This window comes from Rhinopithecus bieti, unplaced genomic scaffold, assembly GCF_001698545.2.
Source record: "Rhinopithecus bieti isolate Rb0 unplaced genomic scaffold, ASM169854v2 scaffold_3040, whole genome shotgun sequence".
Lineage (NCBI taxonomy): Eukaryota > Metazoa > Chordata > Mammalia > Primates > Cercopithecidae > Rhinopithecus > Rhinopithecus bieti.
In genome coordinates this window covers 1245308-1258699 of record NW_016804657.1, presented here as the reverse complement: position 1 = coordinate 1258699, position 13392 = coordinate 1245308, and the positions used below count along the sequence as shown (strand labels likewise).

The 13392-nt window shown below is 41.6% G+C and overlaps 1 protein-coding gene across 2 annotated transcripts in view; it reads right to left on the bottom strand.

Moving 5' to 3' along the window:
• Positions 1 to 6937: 6937 nt before the first annotated feature.
• Positions 6938 to 13392, bottom strand: part of CD53 (CD53 molecule) — a 30032-nt gene continuing 23577 nt past the window's right edge. For both annotated transcript variants that reach the window (XM_017869635.1, XM_017869636.1), the window contains 5 exons: positions 12790 to 12864; positions 12129 to 12224; positions 10446 to 10526; positions 8966 to 9049; positions 6938 to 7745 (listed from right to left, as the gene is read on the bottom strand). In XM_017869635.1, the coding sequence (XP_017725124.1) occupies positions 7674 to 7745; positions 8966 to 9049; positions 10446 to 10526; positions 12129 to 12224; positions 12790 to 12864 (408 nt within the window). In that variant the 3' untranslated portion in view covers positions 6938 to 7673. The remainder of the gene's footprint in view (positions 7746 to 8965; positions 9050 to 10445; positions 10527 to 12128; positions 12225 to 12789; positions 12865 to 13392) is intronic.

The window sequence follows — 13392 nt, the reverse complement described above, 5'->3', positions numbered from 1 at the left end:
CTGTTGGGATATTTTTTGAGACTGCATTGAATCTATAACCCAATTTGGAAAGAATGGACGTATATAAAATATTGAGTCTTCCTATTGGTGAGTATGGTAGTTTCCTGGGGGTCTACATCTTCAGGATATAGCTCTCTTCTTTAGAATTCCAATCAAATTAGAATATTTTCTGTGTAAAGGTCTTGTACATCCTTTTCAGGTTTATTTTATTTATTTATTTTTTTGATGCAATCATAAATGTTCTCTCTTTTGAGACAGGATCTCACCCTGTCACCCAGGCTGGAGTGCAGTGGTATAATCATGGCTCACTGCGGCCTTTAACTCCTGGGCTCAAGTGATCCTCCTGCCTCACCTTCCTGAATAGCTGGGACTACAGGCATGAGCCACCATGTCTGGCTAATTATTTAATTTTTCTTTGGTAGATATGGGGTCTCACTATGTTGACTAGGCTGGTTTCAAAGCAGTCCTGTGCTTCAGCCTCTCAAAGTACTGGCATTACAGGCATGAGCCACCATGTCTACTCTGCTATCTCTTTTTTATTTTATGTTTCTGGTAAGTAGAAATACAGTTGGCTTTAGTATATTGATTTTATATCCAATAACATTGCCAAAATCTCTTATTAATTCTTATAGTTTATCTGTAAATGTTTACATTTTATCTGGTTGTTTCGTGGTCTTCTCTTCCTTCTTTCCTTCTTGTCTTCCTTTAGTGAAGATTTTTCTCTGATGACATGATTTAGTTTCTTGCTTTTTATTCTTTGTGTATCCATCATATTTTTTTGCATGAGACTTGCAAATACTATCTTATATCCCATTATTTTAACCTGATAACAACTTAACATTATCTGCATTTTAAAAAAAGCAAAAGAAAACTAATAAAACTCTGTGCCTTAACTTCATCCTTCTGCTCTTTAACTTTTGTTGTTTTATTTATATCTTATTGTACTGTCTATGTCTTAAACGTTATTGTAGTTATTATTTTTGATTGGTTCATTGTTTAGTCTTCCTATTTAGGATAGAAGTCGTTTACACACCACAGTTACAGTGTTATAATATTCTCTGTTTTTCTGTGTACTTACTATTACCAGTGAGCTTTGTACTTTGTACAGTGAGCTATGATTACTTATTGCTCATTAGCATCCCTTTCTTTCTGATTGAAGTACTCCCTTTAGCATTTCTTGTGGGACAGATCTGGTGTTGATGAAATCCCTCCGCTTTTGTTTGTCTGGGAAAGTCTTTATTTTGCCTTCATTTTTGAAGGATATTTTTGCTGGTTATACTATTCTAGGGTAGGTTTTTCTCCGTCAGCACTTTAAATATGTCATGCCACTCTCTCTTGGCTGGTAAGGTTTCCACTGAAAAGTCTGCGGCCGGATGTATTGAGCTCCATTGTATGCTGTTTGCTTCTTTTCTCTTGCTACTTTTAGAATCCTTTCTTTGTGCTTGAACTTTGGGAGTTTGATTATTAAATGGCTTGAGGTGGTCTTTTTTGGATTAAGTCAGCTTGGTGCTTTATAACCTTCTTATACTTGGATATTGATATCTTTCTCTAGGTTTGGGGAATTCTCTGATATTATCCCTTTGAATAAACTTTCTACTCCTATCTCTTTCTCTACCTCCTCTTTAAGGCCAATAACTCTTAAATTTGCCCTTCTGAGGTTATTTTCTAGATCCTGCAGACATGCTTCATTGTTTTTTATTCTTTTTTTAAATCTCCTCTGACTGTATTTTAAAATAGCCTGTCTTCAAGCTCACTAATTCTTTCTTCTTCCTAATCAATTCTGCTATTAAAAGACTGATGCGTTCTTTAATATGTCAATTGCATTTTTCAGCTCCAGAATTTGATTCTTTTTAATTATTTTAATCTCTTCATTCAATTTATCTGATAGAATTCCGAATTCCTTCTCTGTGTTACCCTGAATTTCTTTGTGTTGCCTGAAAACAGCTATTTTGAATTCTGTCGGAAAGGTTGCATATCTCTGTTTCCCTGGATTGGTCCCTGGTGTCTTCTTTAGTTTTTCTGGTGACGTCATGTTACGTCATGTTTTCCTGGATGGTGTTGATTCTAATAGATGTCCTTTAGTGTCTGAGCATAGAAGAGTTAGGTATTTATTGTTGTCTTCACCGTCTGGGCTTATTTGTACCTGTCTTTTTTGGGAAGGCTTTTCAGACATTCAAAAGGACTTGAGTGTTATAATCTAAGCTGTATCTGCTTTAGGGGCACCCCAAGACCAGTAATGCTGTGGTTCTTAGGGACTCATAGAGGTTCTACCTTGATGGTCTTGGATAAAATCTGGGAGAATTCCCTGGATTACCAGGCAGAGAATCTTGTCCTTTTCCCTCACTTTCTCCCAAACTAGGGGATTCTCCCTCTCTCTGTTCTGAGCCACCTAAACCTGGGGGTGCAGTGGCACAAGCATGCCTGTGGCCACCACCACTATGATTGTGCTAGGTCATACCTGAAGCCAGCACAGCACTGGGTCTCGCCCAAAGCCTGCTGTAACCACTCCCTGATTACTGCCTATGTTCACTTAATGCCCTGGGGCTCTACGATCAGCAGATGGCAAAGCCAGCCAGGTGCCAAGTTCCTCTAGACCCTGGGTGGTTCCAGAGGTGCTCTATGGGAGTCAGGGACTAGGGTGGTAAACCTTAGAACTCTATCTGGTATTCTGTTGTACTGTGGCTGAGCTGGCATTCAAACCACAAGACTCAGTCCTCCCCACTCTTCCCTCCCCTTTCCAAAGGCAGAGGAGCCTCACCCTGTAGCCACCACCATCACAAGCCATAGGGAGTACTGCCAGACTACTGCTGATGTTCCTTTAAGGTCCAAGTACGCATAAGTCAGCTTGTGGTGAATGCTGCCTGGCCTGGGACTCACCCTTCAGGGCAGTGGGCTCCCTTCTGGCCCAGGACAGGTCCAGAGATGCCATTTAAGAGTCGAATCCTGGAATCAGGGACCTCAGGAGCCTACTTGGTGCTCTATTCCCCTGTGCCCATGCTGGTACCTAAGGTGGAAGACAAAGTCCCCTTTACTTTTCCCTCCGCTTTTCTCAAGTAGAAGGAGTTTCAGCCAATAGCCACCACAGCTAGTAATGTGCTGAATCTCACCTGAAGCCAGCAAGTCTCAGAGGGTCACCAAAAGCCTTCAACATAGTGACTTGGTTTCACTGCTGGTTATTCAGAGCCTGAGGGCTTTTCACTTAGCACGTAAAGAATGTTGCTAGGATTGGGTTCTTCCTTTCAAGGCAGTAGGTTCCCTTCTGGCCCAGAGGTTGTCTAGAAATGTCATCCAAGAGCTAGGGCCTGAAACAGGGGCCTTGCAACTCTGACTGGTGTCCTATCTGCTGTGACTGACCTGGTATCCAAGATGCAAAACAAGTCCTTTTCTCTCTTCCCTCCCCTCTCCTTAAGCAGAAGGAAGGTGTCTCTTTTGGAGCTGTGAGCTGTGCAGCCTAGGGTTAGGGGAGGGGTGATGCCAGCACTCCCTTAGCCACCCCAGCTGGTGTCTTAGTAGGTCACATGCCCCTCCCAGTCCACTGTCTTTGGGCCTGGTTCAACGCTAGGACTTACCTAAGATTTGCCATCCTTATGGCCTAGACTGCCTTTCAAGTTTACTTAGAAACATACAGCACTGTAGCCGTTAGTGATGAGGTTTGTAGGAACTCAAGTTTCGACAATTGGGATTGGCAATTTCCCTCTGGTTAGGGCTGATTTAAATGCTCCCTCCATGGGTAGGCGCCAGCAGAGTTTGGTCCAGTTTCCTTTCTGCTCTAACGAGTTCAGTGCCTCACAATTGCTGTGTTCTCCCTCCCCCAGCACCCAGAGACACTCCCCGCATCATGCTGCTGCTGCCGAGGGTCGCATTAGAGATTCAAAACTGTTTTACTCACCTCGCCAGCATGACTTTCAGTGATACAAACTTAACAGCAGGTCCTGTGAGGACTCACCTGATTTTTGGTTTTTGTAAAGGTGTTTTTTTGTGTTAGATAGTTGTTAAATTGGTGTCCTTGGGTGGGGAGGGGAAACTAGTATTCTATTCCACCATCTCGCTATACCTTCTAGCTTTTGTTTCTACTCAAGGAATGCATTGTTATAACTTGTATAAAATCAGTGGTCATTTATATTTTCCACGTGTTTACCTCTTCTCTTCTCTTTGATCCTTCTTGTGTTTCAGACCTTCCATCTGAGATCCCTTTTTTTAATGCCTGAAATTTATTGTTTAGAATTCTTTCTTCTTTCTCCCTTTCAGTCTGTACTTCTATTTTTTTTTTTTTTTTTTTTTTTTTTTTTTTTTAGTGATTGATTTGGTTTGATTTCATCGCTGTAAGCAAGTGGGAGCATGCTATGAAAGGATGTTTCTTGCCCTTGTTCACAAAGCCTTATTATGAGAGGTTTACATATACCCATTTAAAATGTAAATCTAAGCATGCTTCTTTTAAGATGCACTATGTGCTGTATTCTCTTGGTGAGTAAAACAAAATGAGAATGGCAAGAGGAAGGCTAGAGAGCTAAGAGTGGGCCATCCCATGTAGAGCTTGACAGCTATCATAAATAAAAAAAAATCTAGACTTTATCCTAAGAACAACAGAGTCATTGAAGAGTTTCAAGCATAAAAGTGTCATTACTACATTTATGTTTTAGAAATATAGCATATACTGCTATATGCAGAATAGTGTAGATAAGCGCCATTGGTGAATACTAGAAGAGCAGATAGTAGACTGTTGAAGGAATACAGGCAGTTAATGAAATAGGGAGAATGAATTAATTTAATGATACTTGGTGGGTGACTCCTTAGAGCTTCATGACTGACAGTGACTTGTTTTGGGGAGTAAAGGACAGGCTAGAGTTGAGGATAAAGCCTAGGCTTCTGGCTAGGAAAACTAGGTGGGTGATGTTATCACTCACCAATATGGGGAACAAAGAAGAGAAGCAGATTTGGAAGATAAAATGATAAGTTTCATTTTGTGCATGTTTAATGTGAGATACTTTTGAAACTTGTGACAATCAAGAGAATGTCTCACCATGGACCGTGGCTCACGCCTATAATCCCAGCACTTTGGGAGTCTGAGGCAGGTGGATCATCTGAGGTCAGGAGCTCAAGACCAGCCTTGCCAACATGGTGAAACCCCATCTCTAGTAAAAATACAAAGATTGGCCAGGCGTGGTAGTGTGCACCTGTAATCCCAGCTACTCAGGAGGCTGAGGCTGGAGAATTGCTTGAACTAGGGAGGTGGAGGTTACAGTGAGCCAAGATCAGGCCTCTGCACTCCAGCCTGGTGATAGAGTGAGGCTCCATCTTAAAAAAAAAAAAAAAAAAAGGCTGGGTGCAAGGTGGCTCACCCCTGTAATCCTAGCACTTTGGGAAGCCAAGGCGGGCAGATCACAAGGTCAGGAGTTCGAGACCAGCCTGACCAACATGCTGAAACCCTGTCTCTACTAAAAATACAAAAATTAGCCAGGCATGGTGGCATGTGCTTGTAATCTCAGCTACTCAGGAGGCCAAGGCAGGAGAATCATTTGAACCCAGGAGGTGGAGGTTGCAGTGAGCCAAGATTGCGCCACTGCACTCTAGCCTGGGCAACAAGAGCAAAACTCCGTCTCAGAAAAAAAACAAAAACAAAAACAAAAAACAGCGAGAGAGAGAATGTCTCCTCTGCTACTTCTTTGTCTCAGGAAAATGCAAAAGTTGTAGGCTTTTCTGTAGACTACCACTGAAATGACTAATTTTTTTAAAGAGAGAGGGGAGATGATACATAAAACTTCAAGAACAGAAACCAGTTTTTCTCTATCCCTTTCTCTGACTTCTTTACATTTGGCTGCCTATTAGATGTGGTCTTATTTTTTGCCTTACAAAGTGTGGTTATATGTAGATAATTAAATTTAGCTTATAGATAATTCAATTTAGCTTCTTTTTTTGACCAAACAAATATGGTGTGGTTGGCAACCTCTTAGATGACCTCCAATGATCTCTATCCACTACAGATTTACACCTTTTTTTTTTTATTTGAATGTGAGCTGAACATTTCAAGTCACTTTTTTTTATGTTTCTTTTTTTTTTTTAGTCATACTTTATGTTCTAGGGTACATGTGCACAATGTGCAGGTTTGTTACATATGTATACATGTGCCATATTCTCACTTTTTAAAAACAGTATATGGCAGAACTGATATGGTGGCACATCTGAGGTTATACAAAAAAAAAACTGTGACATGGCTCACGCCTGTAATCCCAGCACTTTGGGAGGCTGAAGCGGGTGGATCACCAGAGGTCAGGAGTTCAAGACCAGCCTGGCCAACATGGTGAAACCCCATCTCTGCTAAAAATACAAAAAAAAAATTAGTCAGGCACAGTGGCACACACCTATGGTACCAGCTACTCAGGAGGCTGAAACAGGAGAATCGCTTGAACTTGGGAGGCGGAGGTTGCAGTGAGCCAAGATTGCACCACTGCACTCCAGCCTGTGACAAAGCCAGACGCCGTCTCAAAACAACAACAACAACAACAAACTGTGGCTTCTGTTTTGGGTGCCAAATCTCATGCTCTTTCTTGGACGTCTTTAAATGGGGAGAAGCCAGCTTCCATGTCATAAGGAAGCCCTGTGGAAAGGCACAAGTGGCAAAGATCTGAGGCTTGCCAACAGCCAGGTGAGGGAGCTTGAGAGTAGGTCCTCTTTCAGTTGAGCCTTAAGGTGACTGCAGCCCAGGCTGACATGTTGACTGCAGTTACGTGAGAGACTGTGAACCAGAATCACCCAGCCAAGCTGCTCCTAGATTCCTGACCCACAAAAACCATGAGATAATAAATGTTTGTTGTCCTCAGCCACTAAATTTTGGAGTAATTTTTTATGCAGCAGTAGATAATTAATATACACCTGGCTTGGTGCATTAATCAGGGTAATCAGGCTGGGTCATGAAAGGAGTGTTTGATATATAGGAATATTGTGATTGAGATAATAAACTGTTTTATTTATTGAAGAGTAAAATAGTACATTAACAAAATCTTATCTGATAGAAAGATAATACCAGAAGTCTTCTTACTGTGATTATCAGCTGAGTTACTGGTTGAAGTTAGGATATAAATCACTGGATAGTTTTTGTCTGGAAAGATTTAGAACACGTCAATAAGGTCCTCTAATAAAGAAATTGAAATGAGATCTTGCTCTTCGGAGAAAGAGAACTGTGTAATTCCTGTAGCCAGGGCTCTTAGTCAAAGAGAAACAGAGGGTTGTGACAATGGTCCAGTGAGCCTGGCCCCAGAATTCCCTTCAACTTGTCTCTTGCTTGACGCTGGGGAGAAGACTGGGCATGATTTAGAGGCTGGAGACTAATTCAACAATAGGAAGATGCAAAAATTCATATCCTGGGTTCACCTTTTGATGTTGGGCCATTAGATCCAGTTTCTCTTTGCCTCTCATGTCCAAAAAATACTCAGATATTAGTTTCACTACTTTGAGAGACATGGCTGCTGCCATCAGTGGGTGAAAGATTGTCTTACTGCCTGAGGTGGGATGTGCCTGGCCAACACCCTCTTCTCTGGTTGTATAAGACAGGGACCTAAAAAGGGAAAGGCTGGGAGGAGGATCATCCAGCAGGTGATCATTTAGGACTTCATGCTATAAATGGTTTTGCATTTCCAGAGATGAAACAAGTCTCTTCAGCACAGGACAATTGCAGATCATAGCCCTATGCTCTGACTGGTTTTATCAATCTGGCAGTTCAGGGTCAGTGCAAAGGACATCCCCAACACCTGTGAAAAGAGTTGGGAAAATGTGAAGTCTTCATAAGAAAAGCCATTTCTTTCACAATTCCTGGGATTGGCCTCTGAGAGAAAGAATGTATCCATTACACTGAAGCCACCCTTCCCACCATTACTTTCAAGCCTCTCTCAGGAGCTCTTTCCTTTAGTTAAAGAATAGCAGTGGGGAGAGAAACGGGGTCAATGATGACAAGATAATAGGCTGTAAAATACTGGAGCATGTTTTATCTTCTGAGGAAGTCACAGAAGCCCTGCTACTAGGATGGTCATATTCTGCTCACTGAACACTGTGCAATGACTTATCTCTATCCATGCTCTGTGCCTCCTTTGTTTCCAAGCAGAGAAAAGTCATTTTCTCTGAGTTTCCTGGTTGAGATTTAACTAATCTATGATATACCCAACACTTGGGTGGAAAAATGTTAGAAATATCACATTATTTTTGTCCTTTTTTATTAAAAGGACAAAAAACTACCCTCAATTCACCCATCACTTGTCAAACTAAGCACAGAAACAAAGAGGAAATTGATTACAATTTTCATCATCAGCCCCTTAACATGCAAGATCAGGTTTTCAAACGAAATACTTTATCAATTCGTCTTTTTCAGATCAGCTGAGGAAGGATCAAAGTGGGAGTCTGCTTGTTGGCTTTCTGTTTGACTGCGAATCATGTGAATCACCCATATCTCTGAGGAATAAATTGACCAGAGAGATGTTTTTTTTTTTTTTAGGAGATGGAATCTCTTTCTGTCCCCCAGGCTGGAGTGCAGTGGCGCGATCTCGGCTCACTGCAAGCTCCGCCTCCGGGGTTCACGTCATTCTCCTGCCTCAGCCTCCAGAGTAGCTGGGACTACAGACGCCCGCTACCACGACCGGCTAATTTTTTGTATTCTTAGTAGAGATGGGGTTTCACAGTGTTAGCCAGGATGGTCTTGATCTCCTGACCTTGTGATCTGCCCGCCTCGGCTTCCCAAAGTGCTGGGATTACAGGCCTGAGCCACCACACCCTGCCAAGAGATGTTCTTACAGCACATTTTCTATATACTTTAAAGTAAATTGTTAATTACATTATTTGCTACTTGACTGGGGGAATTCAGATACTAGTAAAAATAGCTAACATTTATGTGTAAATACTGTGTACCTGGTACTATTCTGAAACCTTACCTGACTTAACTCATGTAATCCTCATAGTAACCCTGTGATTAAGCGCTTACCTCGATCACACATACACAGATGGTGATGATTCCGATATACAGGAAATTGGAATGAAACCACAGCCTTGCTTTCACATAGCAACCCTAGAAAACATTTCAGTTACAAATGATACAACTCTAAATATTTCAGTTACAAATTCCACCATATCAAGAGGATTATTTGGAAGATACAGTGCTTTGCATTTTGCTTTATGTAATACAAAGAGACTTAGGTATTATATTTTTATTTTCTTTGCATGAATGAAGAAACAGGCATAAGGTGGGAAATATTAAACTAGAGACTTTTCTGGTGTTGTTATCATTACAGTGGTACCTAATGTAGAAGTCCTAGATCTTTACCTGCTGAGTTAAACTAGCTTCTAAGAGGCAGGTCAGCAACTGACATCCTACTGTCTTTGAACACTCAGTGCTGATCAGAGATTAACATACGGCATACAATACTAAAATTGGTTTGCATTTCATTTTCTGCTTCAACATTCAGTAAATCCATCGTAGCCCTACCAAGCACCAGGGCAGCTGCTGGTCAGTAGGTGTCCTAGTCTTTCTCCATAAACCTGAAAAATCCTGGAGATTTCCAAACCCCTTCAGGAGCAGATAACAGGAGGAGACAAGACCTCAGGGATGTGGTCTAGTTGGAAGATAGTTGTGGCTTCTTCTCAGAGCCTATTCTGGAGATCCAAATTAATTGGACAGGTTGTTTCAATAGTTCCACTAACTCTGTCTCCCTCGACTCCTTACTCCTTCACTTATGATTCATTTCCCTAAGGGGCTGGATTCTGCCATCTCCAAGGAAGAAGAGCAGAGAAAGAGGGAGAGGGGGAAACTTTTCTATCTCAACCCTATTCATTTCACTTTTTTTTTTTTTTTTTTTTTGAGACGGAGTCTGGCTCTGTCGCCCAGGCTGGACTGCAGTGACCGGATCTCAGCTCACTGCAAGCTCCGCCTCACGGGTTCACGCCATTCTCCTGCCTCAGCCTCCCGAGTAGCTGGGACTACAGGCGCCCGCCACCTCGTCTGGCTAGTTTTTTGTATTTTTTAGTAGAGATGGCGTTTCACCATGTTAGCCAGGATGGTCTTGATCTCCTGACCTTGTGATCCGCCCGTCTCGGACTCCCAAAGTGCTGGGATTACAGGCTTGAGCCACCGCGCCCAGCCTCATTTCACTTTTAACCATAAGGAGACCTACTTCTTGCTTAAGAAATATCTAGACACAACCCTCTGCTACTTTCACACAAACTGTTCCCCTCTAATGTAATAGTCTAGTGTAGCAAGATCAATCATAGTGTCTCTAGTCTAAATGATTTTGTTCCTATGTTTTTCTGACTTTTCTAATTACCCAAGGTTGTTGCCTTGGCCTCTCTTTTATTCAAGGTCCCCTGTTTCTCGATAAAAGGTCTGGATCCTCTATGACTGCAGTTTCCAAGGTAATTAAACATTTAAACAAAGAGGTCAATAACAGAAACATTGCTTACACAATTACCTCCACATTTGGATCTGAGGGGCAAGATGCTGGTGGGCCACTGGTCCAATCACTCGTGCCGTTTATACCACAACACCGGAGCTAAAAGCCAAACCCCCAAAATGATGATGGTTAGAAAGTCAACAGTGAAAAAAAGCTGTGGACCTTAGAGGAAAAGGTGGGCCCTTCAGAACTGACTCTATAGCAGAAGTCCAGAATTGGTCTGATTACTATGGGCTTCTTGAAACAAAGTGCTTTCTAATCTGTTATACCATTTCATTCACATAAGATCCCTGTGGAGTAGAGACCCCTTTGCTTAATCTAGTCACATTTTACAGATCAAGAATAAGGCACCCAGGGACTGCATAATGGAGGGATTAGGCTGACCACCCCTGGACTCACCAGCCAGTCTTAAGATCACAGAAAGTAGGACCATCAAACATGATGTACCTGCTTACATGATGCAATAGGAAGTGACAGCTATGGCAATCTTATCACAAAACAGAAACCACATCAAACTTTTAAGTTCATGGGGCTTATGGGAGACAGAGACTCCCTGATACCAAAATACTCGAGGAAGCAACTAGCCGGATCTAGAGAGTGGAGAAGTCTATAGGACAAACAGCCTAATTTCTTTCCACAAAGAGCAAGAACAAAGAGGGGTACTATTATAGATTAAAAGATAAATAGAGAGACCTATCATTCAAATATAAACACATAGGCCTTGTTAAGATCTTGATTTGAACAAGTCAATTAAAATTTTTTGAGAAAATTAGGGAAATTTAATTATATACTTTATTAGTGGTATTAAGAAATTATAAAATTTTAGGTGTATCAAAAAGAAGTTCTTTTATATTTAGTGGGTGAAATAATATATTGTCTAGTATTTAACATATTCTAGCAAAAAAGTGTGGGGAATTAGAGGAGATGACACCAGAAAATGTTAACTATTGAAGAGTTGGGAGATTCATTTTTCTGTTTTTCTCTTTACTTTCATATATTCCTAAAAATTATATAATTAAAAGTTTTCTAAACTGAATTGAAAAAATAAAGAATTGGAGATCTAAATAAGTTAGGTGACTTCCCCAAGGCTACCCAATTCTGGTCTCCGGGCTCTAATTCCTGTGCCATTTCTTCTACTCCACACTAAGCCGGCATGCAGTCATAGTGGTGCTGTTTTGAGACACAAATCGTTTATACTGGTGCAAGGCTCCATCTTTATCTCCCAACACATCATGTCAGGAATGCAGAGCTTGTATATGCTGTACATATACATATACATGTTTGTGGGTGGAAACAGCGCATGAGGAATGGGGTGTTGGTGGGCTAGGTAACAAGCCTGATTTGGGCAACACAGGAATTCAATGGCAATTTCTTGTGTTATACAATGCTGTTTTCAGTAAAATTTTGGAAAATACGTAAACTAATCCAGTTTGCTGTGTTTGGGTCTTCTTCACATCCTAGTAGAACTTGGATAATAAACCTATTCATGTTAGAAAAGGATGAAAGAGAGAATGTAGAGAACTTTGTACTATTCAGACTAATTACTGGGCTCCCATGTTTGTGATAGCCAAGGCATTATTCTGGGATTCAGCAATGTGGACCTTAGATTCTGAAACTTCCAGAAAAAGGAACTAGCCCCCAGGGTTTTACACTTGAACATGAAGTCTGGGCTGATCTGAAGAGGATTCCACTTGTACTTACAAATGACTGGATGGAGTCCCACGCTGCCTTGGTGCTATTGTCTGAGTGGTAACGGTGGATGCTGTCGCTCAGACCCTTAGCCACATACTCATTCAGCTGGGCAGGCACATTCCAGCAGAGGAGACATGGTAAAAAGCAGGTGAGTTCAAGGAATAAGGAATTTCCAGCATAGGTTAGTGGTTCCACTTGCTCTTCCCTTCCAAATGGTCTCCTCAGAACTCAGGGTGAGGGGAGGGTGTTTATCTATGGGCATACATGCTGAGCATGAGATGACATTGAAGGAAGAAGTATTTAGTAGGCTTGCTTCCTTCTAGAGCTCTGGCTTTACAAGGGAGGAAAAGGGGCAATTAAAGCAAGGACTATCCTTAGGCACTGAGGCAGACATTCTCTCCTGCCAAACACAACACAGAGGAAAGCAAGTAGAGGAAGAGACACTTGTTGTACTGTTCTTTCCAGGCACCACTCAAGATACCACTCAGATACAATCTCTTTCATACAAATTTTTTCTCCCCCCAATTACAATTACTCTCTCTTTCCTCTATCCTTCCACTTCATTTCTATCTCTATTATAGGACTTATTTTGTAATTTTGTACCAACTTCTCCACTGCATACTCCCCACTTTCAGTATTAAGACAATGAGTTGTGCTCTTTATAACTTACCTTCTGTTCATATACAAAGAGCAGGATGGCCAAGGTCACCTCAGCAAGGAGGATAATCAGCAGCAGGATGAAGAACTGGGACAAAGCAGATACATTCTCAGAGCACTGATCCCCATTCTCGTCCCACTCCCACTCAGCTCTGGGAGCATCCAGGGGTGTTCGCACATGTGCAGGATGTTCCTGTTCTGCCTCCTCAGGCCGTTGTAAGCCTTCTTTTGTTTTGCGAAAATATGTGTTTTTTTCTACAATTAGACTTTAGACGGCAGATCAACTGTCTTCTTTGTTCTCTCCTACCTGCTGTGCCTATCAGAGCACTATATGCATAATACATACACAACACCATCTGTTGAATAAGTTAAGCAATTTTGACATCTGCCTATTGAAGCAGTTAAGCAAAAGGTCGGTAAACTAGATCATTTGGGGCCTGGTCCTTTCTACAAGATCAGGGATACCTCTGGGTGGAGGACTGCTGGTAGTGGCTGAGAGGAGCCCTATACAATGGTGAAAAGAAGGGTCCTAGCCACGGTTCTAACTCATGTTTGTTTCCAGCTTCCGATGCTTATTCCCTTTATGCTAATAACACACAACAGAAAACATTTTCAC